Below are 25,408 nucleotides of genomic sequence, written 5' to 3'. Positions count from 1 at the left end.
GTGTCCTGACCCCGTATGGTGCCCTGATATGGACTGGCATCCTGTCCAAGGTCTATTCCCACCTCAGTGTTATCAGGGTCCATTCAGGATCTACTGCTACGTACACTGAACAGGATAAAGTGCTTACTGAACACTCTAAAAAATAAAGGTGCTTCAGTGGTTCTTCAAATCTCTGGATGGTTCCATGGAGAGTCAAAACTCTGTGATGAACCATTACATTATGCGAAAGGTTCTTCACATTGGAAATGGTTCTTCAGAGCCTGGCATTCTCTTACCATTTGCTGGTCAATGCACATAGGCTATATTTACACAAATCTGTCTTCACTGCTCAAACAAATGGTTTAAATGGTTCTTTAAAGAACTGTTGCATGAATGGTTCTTTGAAGCCCTGAAAAAAGGTTCTTCTATGGCATCGCCCTGAAGAACCGGTACTGGCCCCATTATTTTTTAGAGTGAAGATGAATGAATGATGAATAAATGAATAATTTACACATGTTTAATGCAAGTCTTGCTCAACATCATTTATTTTTGAACTACATGGTTTTAGATATGCCCATTTGGATCCCATAATAATAATAATAATAATAATAATAATAATAATAATAAAAACCAAAAACAAACAGAAAACAGATCTTGCATTAGCTGTCTATTTTCATGTAATCTTAGTATGTGATGCTGACCATGGCACTTCGACATGTGATTACCAAAGTCTGATCAGAGGTCAGCTATTCAAAGAGTGTATACAGAAAGGTTATACTGACAGAACACATTCACTACCCTCAATCCAAAACTGGACCTCATTTACAAAATACCAATAGTTATCATAGATGTAACAACAAGAACAATAATTTCATCTTTACAAACTACAATCACTTTGTAGTTACCACATTTCTGGAAAATAAAAAATAAAAACAAAAGTACAACATGGTCTATATACAGCAGTGTCCTGGGGTTCAACATGGAAGTAAAGTAAAGTAAAGCAAGTCGTAAATACATACTTCCATTGTTAAATATAACAATTGATATAACACCAAGGAGGCAAACGAATATTTGCAGTCCAAGATGATCTTTTTTTTTTTAAATAACTGATACGATACTGCCGCCTCATGGTGAAGCATGTTATTTGTATGATAGATATGGGAAAGAAATCACATCTCTCGTGCCTTCAGCAGGCATCTTGCACCATATATATATATATTGCACAATTAATTTTCCAGACGTCGACATAACAAAATGGGTAGAAGCAAGTTTATTTTTTATCATAGCAAATATCAAACCGAAGCTACTATCTACAGTATTCTCAGATCTTAAATAATTCTGCTTTTAAAAACAAATCCACACATACGGAGTATGTACACATAGAAAATTTCCAAAAGTTTATAAAGAGAGGGTGGGGAAAGATAATCATAAATCTTCTGAACCAAAAGTCAAACATTTGGTTACTAAAATAAAAATGAAATAAGCAAGAGACAAACATTCAAACGACAATATTAAATATCTGTATTAAAATCATTTTCTAAAATCCTCAAACGAAAGAGTTGGACACAGAAGCTGTTCATATTGATTTATTTCATTTATTCATATATAAAGCAACTTTGATTTTTAATATAAATATGAAAGTGCCTCGTCCATGTGACTGGGTGTAATACAGTTTTAAAGGCATTCCACCTTTTGTCATGACTTGCCGAGGTAAAAGAGTACTTCGCAGATGATGGCTATCACATTTACATTTAGCACGGAGGAGATGGCGATATCCAGCAGTCTGCTTTCATAGAGCATAAACTCAGGCCTGTTTTCCTCCACCTTGGCCAGTTCCAGTAGTGCTTTGGCAGCTCGACACAGCATGCTCACACTGGGTTGCTCCATGGGAGGATGACCTATGTGTAGCAGACTGTGTGGGTTTTGGTGATACTGAGTCATGGCAATTCCATCCTCTAGGAAGCCTACGAGGTTGCCAACGCCGTTTCTCTGAATGGCGATGCCACGCGCCGCTGAAGAGTCCCCTCTAGCCAGGTTGGACAGCACAGCCACTGCCATCTCGCGGTAAACTTGTAGTTTGCGCTCTCCTACATGACGCACCAGTGTAGCAAAGAACTTCTCCTGACGATTAAATGGCGGTGTGGCCAGGATCAAGTCTACGTTGCCGTCCTGAACGCTGAGTTTGCACAGACATTCCAACACCAACCTTCTTGGGCTGAGCTGTGAATGTGGCCCTGCTGAAGGAAACGGGTCCTGGGCCTCAGCTGAAGGACACACCATCCAGTGGAGCAGGCCATCAAGGATAGGAAGGCATATACTCTCTGGGTAGACCGACAGGTCTAGTTGTCCCGCAATGTTGGCCAATGTAACCAAAGTGTTCTCCCTCAGTGCTACCAGACAGTCCCACCACCACTCATCCCTACTGCAGGGCTTGATTTCTTCCTCCTTACGGTACTCATCTTTGTCGTAACTAGGGACGGTTCTCTTCCTCTCTGGGTGCTCATGGTGCAACAGCAGCAATCGGCCAAGGATCAGAATCAGGCCTGGATGCTTGGACATCTCAGTATCGTTTCCAGGGATGAACGACAGGCTGCGGATGATATTAGAGACACACATGCAGCGTTTGGTCAAAGAGTCCTGCCAACTGGGTTTTGTGCACAGTGGAGGTTCATCTGGACAGTGAGGTTCATCCTCCAGTAGAGTGATCCCTTTTCGGTTCTCAAAAAGGCGTAATGAATATGAAGGATTGCTCAAGGAGGTTGATGAGTTTTCTTCCTCAGAGATAGCTCTCAATCTTGGCGACAGCACATCATCTATAGTTGCAACTTGGTTGTTATGTATGTCCTTTAATTTTAAAGCACAGCAGTGTTGTTTGCTCTGGACACTATTATTAGTGCACTTCTCACGACTCTCAAAATGTGTTAAGATATAGTTTGTGGAGTCCCCACCGCCTACTTTCCAGTGAAGTATTCCACTGTCGAACTTCTGCACATGCCCAAGCTCATCAGAAATATCCTCAATGAAATCATCTTTGGGAACAATCTTGACAGGCAGCTTATCATATTTGCTGGCTTGTTTGGGTCTTGGTTCGGGCACTGTTGCCGAATGGTCCTCAAGAGGCTCTGTAGTATCCTCAGTTCTCTGTTCATCCTTCTCTTCTCTCTCATTTTTCAACATTTCATTCTCGTTCTGACCTTCCTGATTTAACTCTGGGTCTGTCTCAGAAGACCCAGGTGGAGAATCCATGGAGTTTTTCTCTGGTTCTTGGCTGGACTCTGGCTCACAGGGGATGTCAAACTTGAGCGAGTCTTGCTCAATTGGACTTTCATCCTCAACCGGACCAAGCAGAGTCTTCTGGCCGAGAGTCCCCACCTCATATTCCTCCAAGATGCCAAAGATCTCAATCAAGCATCTTCTTAAATACTCAACAATGAGTTCTAGGAATCCAGGCAACTAGAAGGGCAAAAGACAAAAGAAGATATTTTCACAAGCCAAAAAACCCTCTAACCTAAAGGCATGGCGCAAAGGTTTACGACTCAATCTCAGTACCTGAGTCAGGCTGAATGATGCTACAGTGCTGTCATCATAAAGAAGGATGTTGATTGTATCCAGAGCCCATGAGCTTTCTGCCAGGAGACCTGACTTGAGTGACATCATCACTCGCCAGGCTTCTGGGGTTCCTTTAAAAGAAATCAGTAAGTTAATGCTTGTTGTACAGCACATATACAACCGATATAAAACATACATCCTATGATTCATGAGCATTTTTATGAAATGCTGGTATTATAGTGCATTTTCTTACCAGTGTCTTTTGAGGTCATTTTGCGTCGAGGTTTCAGGAGAGGTTGGGCCGCTTCTGCACAACCCATTGGACAGTCTCTCCTCATGTTGGGTGGCATCTGACCTGGGACTCCACTCCCGGAGCCACTTGGCACTGACATTCCTGGCTTTTGCATCTTCATAGACTGCATAAAGGCCATCTTGTTGGGTTGCACATGTGCTTCCATAGAGCGCTGAAAAGGCCCTGGGCTTGGTTCACAGGAGATATGGTTAGATGTCTGGTAGGAAGATGGAGGTCGTGAATTCATAAGACCCATAGAATTAGAGTGACCGGATATGTACGGTGTTTGGCGCTGATGCCCAGGCCACTGATTGTCTGCTCTGACTCCATCCATATCATCTATGCGTCCCATCCCTGGGTAAGGAGAGCTCTGACTAGGCGTCCCGTGTCTGTTAGAGTAAGAATAGGCCATGTCTGTCCTTGAGGGCCACATGTGTGTTGGTCCATCTCCTGTGGGCACTGAGTGTCCAGCACTCATCATGCTGTGCTGGACAGAATGATGCTGAGGCCCCTGGCTGGTGTTCTGTAGCCGTTCCCGGCTATATGGATAGGGAAAAGGAGTCTGCATGGGTCGACGCTCTGGATAATTTCCACCATACTGACCATACATATCTGCCTGTGGGCCTCCGTACTGCATCCCGTAAACCTCTCCTTCATGCCTCTTAGCAGGGGGGCTATACATTCCATCTAGGGGTCGCTTGTAGCCCTGTGAGAATGACAAAGGATTTAGCATTTTTAGTCTTCAGAATAAATAGACCTTTTCAGTAATAAGTTATATGGCATGTTGGGCGGTGGCTAAAATGATCAACAGTCGATAATTATCGACACCTTTTCAGATTTACCAATAAAAAACAATTTTACAAAGGTGAGTTTCAGTTACAACAGTTATTATTGGTTAATTAATCAACCAGAAGACCCTCCTCACCCTTTGATCTTGTCGTCTGATGACACAGCTCGCTACCTGAGATGGAATTTTTTTTAGCACGATCAGTAATTTAAGGAAAATCCAGATGTTATCATCGCAGGTAAGCATGGTGGAAAGATCATGGACATGTTTTTACTGATCAAATTCACCGATATTTCATGATCTCCTTGTCGAAACCTACTTTATTTCTTACTTTTTCATTTGACAGCCGCCATTTTGTATCTAAACACGTTTGAGAAGTCACGTGAGGTGTCGATAATAGTGATCACTTTCACCGGTGTCCACCATTATCGACACCCTGTGGAATTAAATGACATTTACAACTGTTATGGATCGATCTTTGTGTAACATTGTTGAAGTAGATAAAGTACTTTAAAAAAATAAATAAAAGTGCTATGATTTATAATATTTTTTTCTGATTCATAACAGAATGGAATGTTTATAGAGTATTTGGAATCCTATTGCAATAAATAGAATTAGACCAGAATTAAATTCCTAGCATATAAAAAATGACATGCTTGAAATATTCAGATGTTTCTATTCCATTCAGAAAATATTTTTTGCAGTTTGTTGTAAATATCTACCACATATTACAATATCAGTAGACATAAAATATAAAGTTTTGGTTTGAGACATGACAAGCGACCTTTGACCTGGATTTCCATGTGGTTATAATGTCGATTCCCTGTTGATATTTATTGTTAAACTACAAAACTAGAAATGAATACAAACAACAACGAATGACGAACAAAATATGATCTACGAAAATACTTAGAAAGCGGGTAGAAAGTGGAACAAAAAGATTTTCTGACGCAGGTTAAACATTATCAGTTCATTTCTTTACAAACATTAGAATTACTTCCTCATTTACGTAAGCACCGACATCCATATATTTATATAAAATATATTTTGTACTAAATATAAGTCTATGTCAAACAAATGAAATTAAAACTATGTTTTGTTAACTTAATACCACATACTGATTTTTTTAAATAAATAATTATCTGGATGTCGATAACTGTGGACAAAGGTGTCGATAATTGTAGAACGGTGTCACGTGATCTGATACGCCAAGTAATTGGGAATCAACTAATTTTTTTCCAGTGAAAGGTTGAGTAGTTATTCATGCACAATTTGCATATTGAAAGTCTTTTCTATTTTTGCAACAGCCAAAAGATCGTAATTGTAGTTGCCGCTCTATACAACATTCAGCGCACATTTTATTGTTATCATGGAAAGTTGAAAACACTACCACTAACCTTATTTTCTATTTGGATGGACTGTGACTTGCTAGTTGGTGTGAGTTAGCTGGCTATACAAGGCTTTGATGAAATATTATATTGCACTTGACTGTACATTGGTTTTATCGTAGCTATGTGTTTTATAGAAAACTGTTCATTTATGGAAAAGACTGTACTTGAACATGCCCTGTCGAAGACTCTCACCTGTTGAGAGTACATCCCTGGAGGGTGGACACCATATGGCATACCAGGATACTGTTGCCCATAGCCGTCATGTCTGTGCAGGAGAAGAGATGGAGCAGACGATGTCAAAGACCTGATATTGAACATGCAGCACTGCATTTATAACTACACTATGTGACCAAAAAATTCTGGACACCTGACCATGATACATATATGTTTTTTTAACCAGAACGTCAAGGACGTAGTCGCTCATCCGACCTGCCATCAAAACAACCACGACTACCAAAACATCAAACAGAACTGAAATGTGACAATGTGAGAGAAGACCAACCTCCACGACAATCTGTTTACAACAGGAAACTCAACAAAGGACTAAATTTTGTTCCCCGAGGGAAGATCGACCCAAATTATTTTTCAAATAAAATAATCAGAACTGAAATCCATTGAGAACTGAGGGAGGGAGGAGATATGATCTAACTGAAAATAAACAAAGTTGTAAACAAATTGTTTATGACAGGAAACTCAACAAACAAACGACCAAGTTTTGCTCCTCAAGACAAGATCGATCCAAAACATCGATCAGAACTGGAATCGGATGAGAAATGAAAGAGGAGATACAATTCTAGTGAGAGGCCTGGAAAATTTGGCCTAATTATTAACTCGTTAGCAAAAAATTTGACAAAACAACCGGAACAGAAATCCATGGAGAACTGATGGAGGAGCTACGATTTAACTGAATTGCGGACGACGGACGGACGATGGACGCCACGCCATGGCAACACCTCATCGGCCTTATGGACAGATGAGCTAAACATCCCCTTCCAGATTTAGTTCCCTTTACTGTTTTAAAAACCTCCACTCTCTTAGGAAGGCTTTCCACTAGATGTTGGAGCATGGCTGTGGGGATTTGTCCATTCAGCATAAATGAGGTCAGTCACTGATGTCAGGCGAGAAGGTCTGGTGTGCAATCGGAGATCCATTTGGAGATCCAGATCAACCCAAAAGTCTTCAGTGGGATTGAGATCAGGGCTCTGTTCAGGCCAGATGAGTTCTTCCACTCCAACCTTGGCAAACCATGTCTTCATGGAACTCGTTTTGTGCACGGGGCATTTTCAAGCTGGGACAGGTTTGGGCCTCTGAGTTCCAGTGAAGGAAAGTTGTAGTGCTAGAGCATACAAAGACATCCTATACAAATTGTGTGCTTCAACTTTGTAGCAACAGTTTGAGGAAGAACCACATATGGGAGTAATGGTCAAGTGTCCACAAACTACGGGATATACAGTGTACATGTATTCTTGGGTTTCAGTCATGTGACTTAGCAAGTTCACTTCCGGTAAAACTGCTGGTGGTCTAGCAAACCAAAACAGCTGCCGTAGTGCAAACAACTAGCGATAACTTATCAGAGTACACTCGTAATCTAGAAGCCACTGCTGGCTTTAGATATATTCAGAAGATTGCTATGTGCAATGGAATCGACCCCTACAGTCTGGGAAAGAAGGATTTGTCATACGATCTCGAAAACTACCCTTCAGTCGAGTTCCCCGACATCTCGAACTATCTGGTGTTGCAGACGTCCTTCTACACCGCAAACCAGATGAAAGCGTGGAAGAGTATGAAGGCTTATGACTTTTCTGTATGTGGCTGGGTAAAGGACCTCGCTATCAAGTCGCTGCCGAATGAATCCTGTATTGTTTTTGCCCGTGTAAGTATGTTTTTTTTAAGCTTTTCGTTCACGTCTTTACAACGAAGCGCTGCATGTTGAAGTGTAAACAAACAACAGTTGGCTTGATTCTCACTTGTGTTGGCTCTTATCTCTCAGCTAAATCATTCACAAAGATCATCAGAAACCCCTTTAAAGACCTGGATCTTAGTTAAACAAGACGGAGAAGAAGAAGCGATCACGGCGCATTGTAACTGTACAGCTGGGTAAGAATTTTGTCGCGACCTTCATGCATATGGACTTTGTGAGGAGGAAACAAAGAAACAGCTGGGGACTTTAGCGCTTCGCGACTAAAAAAAAGTCCCGTAAAATAACGACACGTAGCAAGAACAGTACTTGGAAAACACTAAGGACAGAGCTTAGAGGGAAATACAAACCTTTCACCAAGTGATCGCTGCAACCTCGAGCGTGCTTCGACTCGGCTCCCTTCGATTTCACTGAGAGGTTCAAAAGCCACCTTTCTCGACGTCCTGTGTTCGTTCACCCTTTTTTATTCGTTCACGGGGAACCCTGAAGAAACTTTGATCAGTTTCACGGCTTGATCGATTCGAACAATGCAAGCGTAAGGCATTTTTCATGCGAGTGAGCGATGCACCTTCTCCGTATAAACGCTTTGTCAACTGAGCTTTGGTAGACCACCAGCTGAAGTTTTGAATAACTAACGAGGCGGATGTGATGTCATGTGAAACCCAAGAATTGATGTAGCTGGATAATCACATGAAAACACAGAAACACAAAAAAGAAGTGTTACCTTTGTTGATTATGGAATCTAGTAGGAGAATACATGCTCCCATCACTGTTGGCATGACTCATGTTGCCTTGATTCCCATGGGGACCCATACTCCCATCCATCCCCATTAAATGGTCTGATCTGGAAGGCCAAGAACAAAATGAATGTATACTCACATATACAGTACTGTAAGACCTCTTGCTAGCACTTTTACATTAGATGTGTGCACATTAAAGCATTTTTTTTCTGAGCAGAAACACTACAGAATACAATATTTAAGCCTCAGTCGCAACCGGCCGTATGTGCTCCTATGGTCCACGGTCTACGTGCAAAAAACGCAAGAAACACACGGAGGACGCGCGTGAAACGCACGGAGGGCGCGGATGTGACGTGCTGATTTTCGAGCCGTAGACTGGCCGCAGACCGGCCGCAGAGGTTCTTTGTCATGTCAAACAAACTCTACGGGCGCTTACGTTTTTTTCAGGTTGCAAGACAAACTTACGGCCAACGTGCATCTTTCTCCACGAACAAAAAAAACCACAGCGATTTGGGAAACGCCAAAAATCGCACGGCCAAAAAATCGTACGTCCGGTTGTGACCTAGGCTTTATGCTTCCTTAAGGAGTTCAGGTCCATATTCTAACAATTATTACGTATATTTATATTGCAATAATACTGCTGCTATTTGTATTATAGTAGTACTATCACTGAGAATTGGAATAAGCAAATGTTCGAAACGAAATACAGTGGTAAAGCATATTCAGAATAATCTGAAGGTCCGTCTGGCGATTTGAATCTTCTATTTACTAACCCGGCGCTGGAAATAATCACTCCACCCTCTGTAAATTAAAAAGTGTCTCAGAGTGTGTCTCGTCGCTCCTGGCAAAAAAAGGTCTTAAAAAGGCTACACTGATTAACATGGGAGTATATTCGAAGAGGAGCCACTATGGTATAGCATAAAATTCAAGAGCATGTAGATTCAAATCCTTTTTAATACATTTTAAGCCGTTAAATTTGCAAGATGTAATTTAATACAAATTAAGGCTTAAGGTTTTTCAGAATTATGGACATCCCTAAAATTAACATCTAGTTAAGTCTCTTAAGACTCTCTTCCTGTAATGTCTAACAAGATTGGATGCACTTCTAGAGGGATCCTGGAGTCCTGAGATTTTGTCACTGCAAAAATATATACACCCCAAGAAAACAGCCAACAAACAGAGACTGAAACGAAACCCCCCAATACAGTTGCATTTATCTCATCTCATCATCTCTAGCTGCTTTATCCTGTTCTACAGGGTCGCAGGCAAGCTGGAGCCTATCCCAGCTGACTACGGGCGAAAGGCGGGGTTCACCCTGGACAAGTCGCCAGGTCATCACAGGGCTGACACATAGACACAGACAACCATTCACACTCACATTCACACCTACGGTCAATTTAGAGCCACCAGTTAACCTAACCTGCAACCGGAGGAAACCCACACGGACACGGGGAGAACATGCAAACTCCACACAGAAAGGCCCTTGCCGGCCACGGGGCTCAAACCCGGACCTTCTTGCTGTGAGGCGACAGCGCTAAGCACTACACCACCGTGCCACCCCAGTTGCATTTATTTACTTTATAAATATGTTGTACTTTAGAGGTGAGAATAATTTTACCACACCCATTTTTTGAGGAAATGTACTCACTCCTTCCAGTTTGTCTCAGTTATGTGTGTGGGGTCGTGGCCATGTGGACCCTATTGATTCACATGCCATAGTAATTGGGTCATAGTTTTACACCGGATGCCCTTCCTGCCGCAACCATCCCATTTCTGGGCTTGAGAAACAACCATTCACACCTATGGTCAATTTAGAGTAGCCAGTTAACCTAACGGCATGTCTTTGGACTGTGAGGGAAACCAGAGCACCCGGAGGAAACCCACACAAGCACGGAGAACATGCAAACTCTGCAAAGAAAGGCCCCTGCCGGCCACTGGGTTCAAACCCAGAACCTTCTTGCTGTGAGGCGACAGCGCTAAGCATTACACCACCGTGCCGCCCTTTTTGAGGAAATGTACTATTACTTAATAAAGGTTCTTGTGGGGATTATTTCCAGTTACAGGCAAAGTACGTGTTACAGGGAAAAGTATCGTGTTTCCGTTTCCGGTTGAGAGTACGCTGTGCGCATTTTGGCTGCCGCTTCTCACCGGAGCTTTTTCTTTTTGTGTTTGTATAGTTTGATGTTTGTTCTTTGTTTGGGTGCTTTGTCCATTGGTTGTGGTGTAGCTCCGGATACAGTTTTGGGGGTCGGTTTCTTTCAGGCTTTGATCCGCCATGGGTGATGCCTGTGCTCCTCGCTATGGACTGCAGTGAATTCATTGCTCTTTTAACATCGGGGTTGTCCAACGCTCTGTGCGGCGGTGCTTCTGTGCTTGGTGTGGTGTTCTGAGCGATGCTGTCTGGTGGCGCTGCAGTGGCTGTACAGGTGGTTTGGGACGTACCGGTACCAGCACTCTGTGCAGCGGTGCTTTTATGCTCGCTTTGTGGATCCATGGTGCGGTGTTCTGGGTGATGTTGCCCAATGGCGTTGCAGTGGCTATGAAAGCAGTGTGGGGCATACCTTCGCGTGCCTTTTGGTGGGACTGTGGGTAGCTACGCCAGTGGAATTACACTACCGTTCAAAAGTTTGGGGTCACTTTGAAATGTCCTTATTTTTGAAAGAAAAGCACTGTTCTTTTCAATGAAGATCACTTTAAACTAATCAGAAATCCACTCTATACATTGCTAATGTGGTAAATGACTATTCTAGCTGTAAATGTGTGGTTTTTGGTGCAATATCTCCATAGGTGTATAGAGGCCCATTTCCAGCAACTCTCACTCCAGTGTTCTAATGGTACAATGTGTTTGCTCATTGCCTCAGAAGGCTAATGGATGATTAGAAAACCCTTGTACAATCATGTTAGCACAGCTGAAAACAGTTTAGCTCTTTAGAGAAGCTATAAAACTGACCTTCCTTTGAGCAGATTGAGTTTCTGGAGCATCACATTTGTGGGGTCGATTAAATGCTCAAAATGGCCAGAAAAATGTCTCGACTATATTTTCTATTCGTTTTACAACTTATGGTCGTAAATAAAAGTGTAACTTTTCATGGAAAACACAAAATTGTCTGGGTTACCCCAAACTTTTGAACGGTAGTGTACATCCTGACCCTCTTTTGGTGGACTTTTTTTTAAATTTTTGTAATTGTAAAGCAACCTTGAGTGTGAGAAAGGCACTATGTAAATTGAACTAATTATTGTTTTTATTACATACTGTATGTCGTAAAGCGGCACGGTGGTGTAGTGGTTAGCGCTGTCGCCTCACAGCAAGAAGATCCGGGTTCGAGCCCCGTGGCCGCCGAGGGCCTTTCTGTGTGGAGTTTGCATGTTCTCCCCGTGTCCGCGTGGGTTTCCTCCGGGTGCTCCGGTTTCCCCCACAGTCCAAAGACATGCAGGTTAGGTTAACTGGTGACTCTAAATTGAGCGTAGGTGTGAATGTGAGTGTGAATGGTTGTCTGTGTCTATGTGTCAGCCCTGTGATGACCTGGCAACTTGTCCAGGGTGTACCCCGCCTTTCGCCCGTAGTCAGCTGGGATAGGCTCCAGCTTGCCTGCGACCCTGTAGAAGGATAAAGCGGCTAGAGATAATGAGATGAGATGAGATGAGATGAGATGAGATGAGGAAAAGGTGAACACTGTAATAGTTTAGAATGATTCAAGGCTTCAGTGTTGCGTGAGTGTACACTTGGGGATGTGTCTCACCTGCGGTCATATCCTGGTCCATAAGGGTATTGAGAACGCTGACCCATACCCAGTCCTGCCATAGGGCCACTCGAGGGACTCCTGCCATAGATGTCCTGCATGCCAGCAGGGGCCATCTGAGCTGGCATGCATGGCTCTCCACCTACTGCTGAGGAGAGTTACGAGTTAGGGGGTACATTTTCACCACAAGGTGGCGGCATGTTCCTGAATATAATCACTCCTACTGGATATACGGTGTTGAACAGGTGGAGAGAAGATCAGAGGAAAGGAGAAATAAAGAAGGAGAAACATGGTAATAAAGGGAAAGAAGTAAATGCAAATCAAAGGATAAATAAAGGCGCTAGCTTAGACAAGTTTACTTACTGAGGTAGGATGTCGGGAAATTGTTAGTGCTGCTCATAAACAACAACAACAAAAAAACCCCCAAAATAAAACACTGACCTTTCCTCATTCCTGCAAAATGGTCCTTATTTTCATACTGCATCCTCATCATAGAGTCCATGGGGTTCATGGCTGATTGATACGAGCCTCCAGAGCTCAGTATATTCCTTTTCTGGAACGCAGGATCGCTGCCGTCTGAGAACGGGTCTTGAATACTGACTGAATTATTGCTGTTAAACAAAGGCAGACGGGGCGTTATGCAAATTTAAATATGAATCCAAATTTAAATGAGTACACATGCATTTATACAGATGAAGGGACAGATACACAATCAATGAATGTACGTAAATATGCAAAAAGGAAATCTCGTACAAATACAGCACAGATTTTGTAACTATAAATAAACAGGCTTCGGCGTTCATCATGGCTGCTGCATGTGGTCGTGTTTGCCTTCACAGTCATGTATAATACACATTCTAGTTTTTATTCATCAGTAACATGTATTTGTTAAGCAACTGTGACATTTTAGGAAATCGATGGTAATAGATGTTCGCTCAGGTGCAAACAAATAGATTAAATAAGCAGAACTGAGCCAGATGATATTGAAAAGACAAATAATTCAGAAACATGTAGAAGCTAGCAACATCTCAGTCTTATAAATATATTCTAGCATAAACAGAGGTGAATAGATGAGGGATGAAAGAAGGTGGAGGTGTTCTATAGGAGGTGTTTTTCACCTGTTGCCTGGGATACTGATGTGCCCCTGCGGTGTGGTGGCTGGTGTGGGTGGTTTTAGCTCACTGGGCATCTCAGGCATGGAGCTGCTGCCCGTCGACTGAGGGGTTTGAGGGCCCTGTAGAGAGCCGGAGGTGGCTGAGATGGGAGAGACAACAGGAAGAGAGAAAATAAGATGCAGACGGGAAAGAAATGGAGGAGAAATATGTCAAGATATTTCTTTCTTTCCTTTTTTTAAAGCACTTTTGAATTCTTGATTCTGATTGGTCAGCAGCTCTGACAGTACTTCTGGCTGTAAGACAAATCCTAGGTTTATTTAACAGTTATTCCATGAAATCGAGTTGTACATGAGCCGATAGTCGACAAGGCGCGTAGCAAGCCATGTACGATGAGATTGAGTGGAATAACTGTTTTATTCTATCCACATTCACTGGATTTTGACAAGCAGAGCATTTTTATTTTTATTTTTTGCAAATTCGATAAATAAAAGACTTTATACAAAACGTCCGACAAAATCATTGCCACTTCTGTGGACTTCTTAAAAACCTATCAATGGCAACACGAATTGACTTTAGTGTTGTTTTTTTTAGACAGTGCCGTCTCGCTGTCGTGCTGTCGAGGTATAGAACAGCTTTAGACATTTATTTAATGCTTTCTTGGACATTTCAGTTCTGTAATTTTCAAACTTCTTTGAGCTTTTTCTAAAAAATTCAACAAATGTTAATGCTTAAAGATGAAGAATGTAAACAAACCGGCAAAATGACAGGAGCAATTTGTGAAAAATGCGATGATAATAATAATGATAATTCTTGAAAAATTAAAAAAGACACATTCTTACCATCACATACTTTCATTCCATATTTTGTCGCTTTTTTGTATTTTTGGGGGGTTTGTTTTCGAGTAGTTTTTATTTCGTCCTCAGTTGGTTCAGCAACATGCTCCATCATTTTGTTTTTCTCTACTCACGGTATATAAGCTGATATCCTAGTAGTAGATTAGCCAATCCGAGCATGCGATTGTTCATATCCAGTGAATGTGGACAGAATAAATTCATATATTCATGACCTAACTGTAACATGTTATTGTTTCTATACAATAGTAACACCTAATTTACAGGGACTTGCATGGAGGATGATCTAGTTGTATATTAACAGTTAAAAATGTGTGTAATTTGGTATGATATGCTGATGATTTCTGTGAAGGTTGCTTAATTAGCATTACTTAAGCATCATTTTATGACAATCACAGATAAAGTGCTAACTTTACAGAAAATGATGCTTTGGAAGATTTCTTTCTTTTGGTAATATGAGATTAACTTCAAATCAAGACAGATAAAAAGAGAAAGAATAATGAAGGAATGGATATAATGTAAGTGGTAACAGGAAGTAACTTTCTGGACATTCCACAACATTAAATGTGACTAAAAAGAAATAAAAAGTTTGTGGTGTCATTCTTTAAAAAAAAATCATAAAATAATCCTTAAATAAAAATAATCACTGGCAATTTGCTCTGGTATAATCCAGACACTACTGGGTACTGCTACCACTACCATTACGACTACTATTACTCCTACTACTACTACTACGACTACTACTACTACTGCTACTACTATTATGACTACTACTATTACTACTACTACTACTACTACTATTACGACTACTACTACTACTACCACTACTGCTACTACTACTATTACGACTACTATTACTACTACTACTACTACTATTACGACTACTACTATTACAACTACTACTACTACTGCTACTTCTATTACGACTAATACTACTGCTACTACTGCTACTACTATTACGACTACTACTGCTACTACTATTACGACTACTACTGCTACTACTATTACGACTACTACTATTACTGCTACTACTATTACGACTACTACTACTACTATTACGACTACTACTACTACTGCTACTGCTATTACTACTACTACTACTGCTACTACTACTATTACGACTACTAACACTGCTACTACTATTACGACTACTACTACTGCTACTACTACTATTACTGCTACTACTATTACGACCACTAACACTGCTACTACTATTACGACTACTACTACTGCTACTACTACTATTACGACTACTATTACTCCTACTACTACTATTACGACTACTATTATTCCTACTACTACTGCTATTACTACTACTACTACTACCACTATTATTATGACTACTACTACTATTACGATTACTACTACTACTGCTACTGCTACTACTACTGCTACTACTACTACTATTACGACTACTACTACTACTACTACTACTATTACGACTATTAACACTGCTACTACTATTACGACTACTAATACTGCTACTACTACTACTACTATTATGACTACTATTATTCCTACTACTACTACTATAATGACTACTACTACTGCTACTACTATTACTACTACTACTCCTATTACGACTACTACTACTACTGCTACTACTACTGGTACTACTACTATTACGACTACTATTACTCCTACTACTACTATTACGACTACTATTATTCCTACTACTACTGCTATTACTACTACTACTACCACTATTATTATTATGACTACTACTACTATTACGATTACTACTACTACTGCTATTACTACTGCTACTACTACTACGACTACTACTACTACTCCTACTACTACTATTATGACTATTAACACTGCTACTACTATTACAACTACTACTACTGCTACTACTACTACTATTACGACTACTACTACTGCTACTACTACTACTATAATGACTACTACTACTGCTACTACTATTACTACTACTACTCCTATTACGACTACTACTACTACTGCTACTACTACTACTACTATTACGACTACTATTACTCCTACTACTACTATTATGACTACTACTACTGCTGCTACTGCTATTACTACTGCTACTACTACTACGACTACTACTCCTACTATTATGACTACTACTACTACTCCTATTACTACTGCTACTACTATTACGACTACTACTACTACGCCTACTATGACTATTTCTACTACTGCTACTACTATTACTCCTACTACTACTACTACTGCTATTACTACTACTATTACGACTACTACTACTACTACGACTACTACTGCTACTACTACTATTATGGTGATGATACACGGGGCAACTTTTTGGGCAATGTTGCCGAGTCATGTTGCTGGGCAATTGCGTTTTGATTCTTTTCTATTGAGATTGGGCAACATTGTTTCTTTCTGAATGGTTTTGATAATCTCTGGCAACTTTTTGAGATAAGCCAATCAGAACGCGAGTATCGAGTCATGTGACCTCCGGTGAGGTTCGGATCAGAAATTTCAAACAAATATGGCAGCCGCTCAGTGTCAGTGGAGTGAAGAGATGGAGAGACTCCTCATCTGTTTTTACGCCGGTAAGTTGTTATTTTAATATTCTATATGGAGGAATTTACCTCACCAAAGCTCTAAAAAACAACAGACAGCTTGATTAAATGGTCACAGCAAAAATTAAGACATCGATTTTTTTTTTTTTTTAGCTAACTGTAAACTGCCGTTGCTAACTGTTGTTGCCCATTGTTAGTTGCCCTGAAAAGTTGCCCTGTGTCTCACCTAGTTGCCCGTTGCCAGCAACATTGCTCGGCAACATTGCCCAAAAAGTTGCCCCGTGTATCATCACCATTACTCCTACTACTACTATTGCTATTACTATTACTACTGCTACTACTATTACTCCTACTACTGCTACTACTATTATGACTACTACTACTATTACGACTACTACTACTACTACTGCTACTACTATTACTAATACTACTACGACTACTACTGCTACTACTACTGTTATGACTACTATTACTCCTACTACTACTATAACGACTATGACTGCTACTATTATTACTACTATTACTACTATTACAACTACTATAATGACTACTACTAATACTACTACTATTTCGACTACTGCTACTACTATTACTACTACTATTATAACGACTACTATGACTACTGCTACTGCTACTACTATTATGACTACTGCTATTACTACTACAACTGCTACTACTACTAATAATAATAATGGCAGCACAGTGGTGTCGTGGTTAGCGCTGTTGCCTCACAGCGAGAAGGTTTTGGGTTCGAGCCCCGTGGCCGGCGAGGGCCTTTCTGTGCGGAGTTTGCATGTTCTCCCCGTGTCCGCGTGGGTTTCCTCCGGGTGCTCCGGTTTCCCCCACAGTCCAAAGACATGCAGGTTAGGTTAACTGGTGACTCTAAATTGAGCGTAGGTGTGAATGTGAGTGTGAATGGTTGTCTGTGTCTATGTATCAGCCCTGCAATGAGCTGGCGACTTGTCCAGGGTGTACCCCGCCTTTCGCCCGTAGTCAGCTGGGATAGGCTCCAGCTTTCCTGCGACCCTGCACAGGATAAGCGGTTATGGATAATGGATGGATGGATAATAATAATAATAATATTACAGTCATATTAGAAGACAACAAAGGAATGGAAACAACAAAACATTAATCCACCTACGGTAGTCATTAATATGAGACAGTATGTTAATATATATATATATATATATATATATATATATATATATATATATATATATATATATTTTTTTTTACTGTGGCACCAAGTCACAAAAAAAGGCCAAGAGCAAAACATAAGACACAGAAACAAAGCGTACAATAAGACATTACACAATAAAATATTAAACACATTTACAATCACACACAACTGGGTTCATAATGAAATATTTAAAATTAGCCCAGTGTTATAAAAATCATAATAAAATCTAGTCTGAAGCGAACCCTGAGGTTCATTTTATCTGGGTGGAGTGCTGTCTCGGAGGCTATTCTCCCCGGCTCTGTATGCACCTCGGCTAAACAAAACGTGAGCAAATGTTGGCTAGTACAGACACACACATACACACATATACACTGTATAAAACAGCGATGAGTGGACTACGTATAATAGAGACTTAATTTAAATATGCATTAAGAGACAGTAAATAGAACAGGGTAAAGTGGAAGAGTGACAACACGACTGATTTGTCCTACACATTTAGCACTCAAGCAGAGTGAGGAAGTTTGAAGTGTTTTATGAAAAAAAAAGAACCCAACAAGAAGCAAGGAAAAAAGAGCAAGTGAGACTTCATTGTGGGAATAGCTTGCCAGAGTATGTGAAAGTTGGACTGTTTTTGTCAGCCTCTCGAAGATTTCTATTTTTTTTTTTTTTACTTCTCCAATTTTGCCGTGGCACACTCAGCGAGGAGTTGCTTCGGAGGACACACAGTCAGCAGGGAGAGAAAAAAAAGTGTCTTCTGTGCTAGACAGGTGTGTAAAAATGTAACGCCACATCCAAGTGCCGAACCACATTTCCTACGAGACTAAGTCCTCTCGGTGAAGATCCAGGATTTATTCATATGAGTGGCAGGTTCTACACTTTACAATGTAAAAATAGACTGAAAAAAACTAATGTCTGAGCTGTTATATCTAGTTAGAAAAAGAGCGCATTTATACTCAGGGCTGCTGCAGTGGTGTTGATCACGGAGCTGACTAGCTGGGGCCCACTGGTGTGAAGGAACTGCTGAAGAGATGAAAAAGTTTGCACTTTCAAGACTTGCTGCAAATGAATTAAATGCGATGGAATGCATGTGTTATGATACATAACATTAAGCTACATTTATAGACGTTATCTGATTTATATTAGAAGATAATATGTGTAGTTAAAAGTTACTGACTGCAAAGTCATCTGAAATTTTCAATTCTTTTTTTTTTGTGTATGGCATTTTCCTATATCATACAATATCACGCGGACGAGATGGGATCATTTTGATGTCCTGAGGGTTGCTTTTCCCCGTTTTGGGACCGTTTTCCTCCCTCTTGAGATAAACAGTACGGCTCTACGGAAACAGCTGAATGCGAGGAGCTTTAACTAATTAGCATAACTATGGGCGGCACGGTGGTGTAGTGGTTAGCGCTGTCGCCTCACAGCAAGAAGGTCCGGGTTCGAGCCCCGGGGCCGGCGAGGGCCTTTCTGTGCGGAGTTTGCATGTTCTCCCCGTGTCCGCGTGGGTTTCCTCCGGGTGCTCCGGTTTCCCCCACAGTCCAAAGACATGCAGGTTAGGTTAACTGGTGACTCTAAATTGAGCGTAGGTGTGAATGTGAGTGTGAATGGTTGTCTGTGTCTATGTGTCAGCCCTGTGATGACCTGGCGACTTGTCCAGGGTGTACCCCGCCTTTCGCCCGTAGTCAGCTGGGATAGGCTCCAGCTTGCCTGCGACCCTGTAGGACAGGATAAAGCGGCTAGAGATAATGAGATGAGATGAGATGAGATGGAACTGCATCACACCAAGATGGTGGCGCCACCAAGAAAACATCATGACTCTGCATTGACCTTGGACAGTTTTGAATAGCAGGGATGTAATTTGTGGTTGACATTTGCAAATAGATCCGTGAAACAAAAGACGAATATACCTTTTCTCTGTTACTACTTTTGTTTCTTTCTCTGTAAGATCAAAACATTCGGTGTATAACTCCATACTCGCTACCGTGGAGTCAAGCCCATGCATTCTAAAGCTAAGATAGCTAAGCGCTAGCTAGAATGATTGATTTATCTGTCCAGAAAAATGACACGTCATCTAACCTTGCTCTATCTAGCAGTTGCACTCACTAGGCAGGCTTTCCTTTTCTTTTCCGTTGGCTTTTAGCTGGCAGGAGAGCCAAGTCCGCCATGTCTGCCCACGCTGACTTGTTTTGGTCAAACACGCCCCACGGTGGTCACATGATATTGTTGCTCACTTGCTTCAGCAATTTCCAGAATCAGAAAATGTGGGACGCATTTTATCTCAGCAAAACGTTTACACATAGGATACATGGTGCGTGTGTGTACGGTAGCAGCGAAACATCTCAAAACTCCAACAGCAATAAAAATATAACATTTTGCCCAGAATTCAACTTTGCAGGCAGCACCTTTAAACATTTAATGTAAAACAATTAATATATGCAATATGATAATTATTCGGTGCAACATTTCAGCAGAAACTTTTCTAGTTCAATGCCAGTTAAGAAGAAGAAGTCTAAAAAAAAAAAGTCGAAAGTCTTTTCTGCACCCTATGGCGGCGCCGATTTCCATTTCTGTAGCCCTTGGCCATTACATAGCTAGGGTTACAGTAGGGGGCGTGTCCTCTGGTAACCATGAGAATTTGACTCCCCACTCGCATCTTGCCAGATGGCAGTAGGTACCATTTTTATGATGGTCTTTAGTATGACCCGACCGTGAGTAGAACTCGCGATCGAGAGGCGGACACACTAACCACTAGGCCAACTCGCGATTAAGAAGAGGTAGATGAATGAAAAGTCCAATGGAAAAATGTCCATGGTGAACATCACTATCCATGATGATACAATTCTATTCTGTATCACTGGATATTTTGTCAGCTGAAATATTGACATATGTTTTGACGTACTCAATAAGAAATGCAAAATACTGTTTTCCACTTACAAATGCAGTTGAGCAACTTTAACTTGTTTGGTGTCTGATGTACCAACCAGGCTTGTAGTACTAGAGTCCGACTTGTGCCCTAATTTTAAGGACTCATGACTTGACTTAGACTTGAGCACTGATGACTCAGACTTGGACTCAGACTCGTGCATTAACTGCATTCAGACTCATAAATTGGAGATGAGGACTCGTAATGTGCTATAATAATTTGGCATAAGATATTAATATCTGAGTCTGTCTCAGAAACTGGTCTCTCATTTGGGACATTATGATCAAAAAATAAATTTTCTAATTTTACTATTTTTTTTGCATTTACCTAACACTCAATGTTTCTTTTGTCATGTTTAATAAGAATAAAGATCGCATCTTGCTTTATCTGGCCTCCAATGTGGAACATTTTTTTTTAATTACAATTCAAACGCTTTTGTAAAATTGATTTTCATATAAAATAACTCCATCCTGAAGAATTAAAGCCGCTCCTTCACAGATGAGTGAAAATATTGAATAAATTTCCTCTTTTCGATTGCTTGGGTTAAAAATGCCAAGTTATGATGACTGAATTGATTATTCACTTAAATATGAATAATATGATACAGTTTGGGGATTTGATATGGCGAAATAGGACACGATGGAAAAATCAAGAACACACCGGAAAGATGAGAATAACGGCGGTGGTAAAAGAACAGCGACTGTACCGGCTGAAGGTCGCGCGGGTCTCTGCTGCGGCGCGCAAACAACGGGACATCACTGACGGAGCGGGGGCAGGGCAAAATGACTGGCCGTAGATTCTATCAAAAGTTCGATCTAAATTGACCATGGTTGCAAAATATTGGCCAAAAATACGCAAACACTACGAAATATGAAAGTCAGATGAAAAAGAAACATTCTATTGCCTTATACTGCAAAACTAAAACAAAATAAAACTGTCAAAACTCACCTTTTCAGTGATAACGTCCGAACAGATCACTCGCGTAACAGAAAGACCGCAAATGGAAGCACGATCAACTTCTAACTGTTGGAGTGGAAAATTCCATTCTACACATGCAAATTGTTAATGTGTGTCCTTCCCCGCACACAAATAACACGCTACGGTAAAAAATAGACCACAACTCATTTTATAGCTCAGAAATTCATACAAGACCAGCTACCATCGTAACATATTCTGTAAGAAACATATTCTATACCTAACTTTCAGCTTTCGTTTTAAAAAACAAAATCACAGATTTATAACTAAATTTTTATATGGCGTAGTGATTTTAATTTACTACTTTTGGTGAGGTAGTGACCTCGACCTTGAGGCTTTCCGTTTAGATCAAAACACACGATCGTATTGGTTTTGGGTTTGCGGAAAATGGAGTTACAACGGTGATCAAATATTTTGCATGATGTTTTATTACGGTTATGATTATTCTGTGAGTGCACCAATCCTTAGGTGTATAAAGTTACAACTTAAAATACAATTAGTGATAACTGTAGACTTTTCAGTGGACTACAACCTTTTTAAGGGAATGCGATGTAGTCAACCGTTTATCATGTCCCAGATCAAGCTGCCATTTTTCCACAAATTTGCAGAATTTTTGCCAAATTCTGAATAGAGTATTCACATCAAAGATTTAGTTTTATCTGTATTATTTCTTTCATCATTTTATTTCAAATTAAAACAAACATCACCATTCAAAACCGTATAGTTTATTGACTGTGAGTATATTTAGTAGGGTACCCCCACAGTACCCAGTTTCTGAGACAGACCCATATATATTAATTTTTATACTAATTCCGTGCAAGAGAATGCACATTCACCTGTTTATACATCATGTTCAGGAACAAACTAACATTAATGGTGCTAAAATGCCTGGAGAGACGCCGCTAGGATTGTCCACTTTGCTTATACAGACTTCTCGTGCAGCGGGAAAAAATGCAGTGCTACGTGTTCCATATGTAGAAGAACTATCTAGGAGACGACGGGGACGACCTCGAACTTCAATTGTCATTTAGCAAGACTCCACCCAGAGAAGGAAGTGACATGCTATGTTCATTGCTCTGTTGATAGCGAGGCTTGCTTGCTGAGTGACAAACTAGCTAGTGTTAACCCTCTCTCATGTTATTTGCCCTGTTGTTAGCGGGGCTTTTGTCCGACTCAACTCGGATCAGTAGTGGACTCAACTTGGACTTTACTTGAAATTTTCTTAAATAACTTGGACTTGACTCAGACTTGAACACTGGTGACTCGAGACTGGAATTGGACTCAAAGTTTCATGACTCGACTACAACACTGGTACCAACCTATTCCTTTCTTCAGTAATGTTAGTTGTATTGTTAATTGTTTGAATAATATAATTAACAATACAACTAACATTATTGTCTTCAACTGGACAAAATAGGTTAATATTTTGTCCAGCAAGTGTCAGGACTGGGACTGTTTTGGCCTCTAGAGGCCGCTGTTTTTTCCTTTTCTGGTCATGTTTGTTTTGGCCTCTAGAGGTCACTACTGTGTTCTGTGTTTTGTTTTTGTCTTATTGCCTGTTTCCTGCCCCGCCCTGTCCTTAATTAGTTTGTGTATTTATACCCCTGAGTTCAGTCCTCTTGTCACGGAGTCTTTGTGCTGTTATGTTTAGCTCCAGTTTCCTCTGTACCGTGTTCCTTGTCTTTTTGGTTTTGCACTTTGCTTTTCTTTTTGGACCTAGTATTTACTGTGTTTTTGGATCTTCTGAGCGTTGGTATTTTTGCCTTTTCTTTTCTGGTTTTTGGCTTTTGTTTTGTACTTTTGGGTATTTTATTTTTCCCTTTGTCTTCTCAGCTTTGGATTATACTTTTTGTTTCTTTTGCCCTGGATTGTATATAGTGTAAATAAACTGTTTTTGCTACTTTCTACTTTCACCTCACGCCTTTGCACTTGAGTCATTCCCCTGGTGGCCTAGTGGGGGTTTGCTGGATCATTATACCAGCGACCTGGGTTCGATTCCCAGCAAAATCCTAACAGCAAGCTTATGTCTGAAATGGACATCAAGAATAGGATCAGGCTCACTCATGTCACTTTTAGCAAGCTCGACCACAGTGTTTAGCAATCACAACCTTACCCTGCAAATGAAGGTCATGGTCCTCTGAGCTGTTCCAGCAAAGAAAGCTAAGAAGCAAGTGGGAGGATTGGGTTACCAACGACGAACTGGACTTGCCAACATCAAAGCGACTGTCGCCAAGCATCAGCTGCCATGGATGGAACATGTCTGCTGCATGGACGACACCAGTTTCCCCAAGAACATCCTTTTGAGTGAATTGGAACACAGAACAAGGCCTAGAGGAGCACCAAAATGATGCTACCATGACCAACTGAAGAAAACCATGACCCTCTGTGGTATCAACCACAAGACCTGGGAACATTTAGCTTCACACCACCCAACCTGGAAAAAGATCATCAGCAACAGAGTTGATAAGCTGGACGAAGACCAAAGATAGAACAATGAGGAGAGATGGCGATGAAGTTAGGAGTGCCTTCAGAATTCACAGCCTGCCCGGATTCCCTGCATCCTTTGTCCTTGACTCTTCCGATCTCAACAGCCACCTTAAGTATCGCCATTGCCGCTCACTGTTTACCACTCCGGGAGCATTGTCCAATTAAGGAGGATTCGGATGTGTGGACACACACTACTGCCAACGACGATTGCTTGAATTGTTTTATTAAATACCACAGTGCTGTTTTAAATGCTCTATCTAATACACTATTATTTTTATAGCGTATGATAACGACAAAGCATGAATAATCTCTGATATAATGAAGTTCTCTCTGTGTGTGTGTGCACATTTGTTTTTATTTAGCACTTTTGGAAGGAGTCACCAGTGTTAGCATATTGTCACAGTCAGAGGTAAAGCTGTAACTTAAAGTTTTCCAAGTTCAGGAAAACTTTCTCAGTAATAAGACAAGCTGCACATTTTGAGAGAGAAAAAAAACAGAGGCTGGTGGTGGAACAATTGTTTATAGCTGTGATAACATTAACAGTAAAAGGAACTAGCTTGCTTCGCAGATGTTCCACAACATTAAAACGCAATTGTGAACTAATAAAAAGTTCAATGTGTTGTTCTTTAGTTAAGAAAACAAATAATCAAATTGCTGTGGCATAAGAGGAATAAAACATGCTGACATGCTGTTGGTGGAAATTGAAAACTCTGCTTCATCGCACCACCTTGTCAGTAATTATTATTCGATAACCGCATGCCCCATTATGTTGAATTCTGTTGATTAATTAATTAATTAATTAATTAATCTGTTGATTCTTTACCTCGCTCATTTGCACTATTCCGCACTACCTCATCTTAACAGCTGCTAATTTGTTTATACTGCTTATTTCATGTTTCATGTTTACCTGCTATACCTCAAGTGCCCTTGACTGTTTGGTTATTTGAACCAATGTGTGTGTGTGT

The 25,408-nt window shown here is 40.7% G+C and overlaps 1 protein-coding gene across 1 annotated transcript in view; it reads right to left on the bottom strand.

The window, feature by feature from the left end:
- Nucleotides 1-1,568: 1,568 nt before the first annotated feature.
- Nucleotides 1,569-25,408, bottom strand: part of LOC132894622 (AT-rich interactive domain-containing protein 1B-like) — a 657,256-nt gene continuing 633,416 nt past the window's right edge. The window contains exons 14-21 of the mRNA XM_060934699.1: nt 13,515-13,650; nt 12,838-13,007; nt 12,397-12,541; nt 8,641-8,760; nt 6,191-6,263; nt 3,782-4,526; nt 3,529-3,659; nt 1,569-3,432 (exon numbers count right to left, since the gene is read on the bottom strand). Of these exons, the coding sequence (XP_060790682.1) occupies nt 1,675-3,432; nt 3,529-3,659; nt 3,782-4,526; nt 6,191-6,263; nt 8,641-8,760; nt 12,397-12,541; nt 12,838-13,007; nt 13,515-13,650 (3,278 nt within the window). The 3' untranslated portion in view covers nt 1,569-1,674. The remainder of the gene's footprint in view (nt 3,433-3,528; nt 3,660-3,781; nt 4,527-6,190; nt 6,264-8,640; nt 8,761-12,396; nt 12,542-12,837; nt 13,008-13,514; nt 13,651-25,408) is intronic.

The sequence above is a fragment of the Neoarius graeffei genome, chromosome 11, assembly GCF_027579695.1.
Source record: "Neoarius graeffei isolate fNeoGra1 chromosome 11, fNeoGra1.pri, whole genome shotgun sequence".
Lineage (NCBI taxonomy): Eukaryota > Metazoa > Chordata > Actinopteri > Siluriformes > Ariidae > Neoarius > Neoarius graeffei.
The sequence above is the reverse complement of the archived record's forward strand: the minus strand, read 5'-3'. Positions and strand labels throughout refer to the sequence as shown.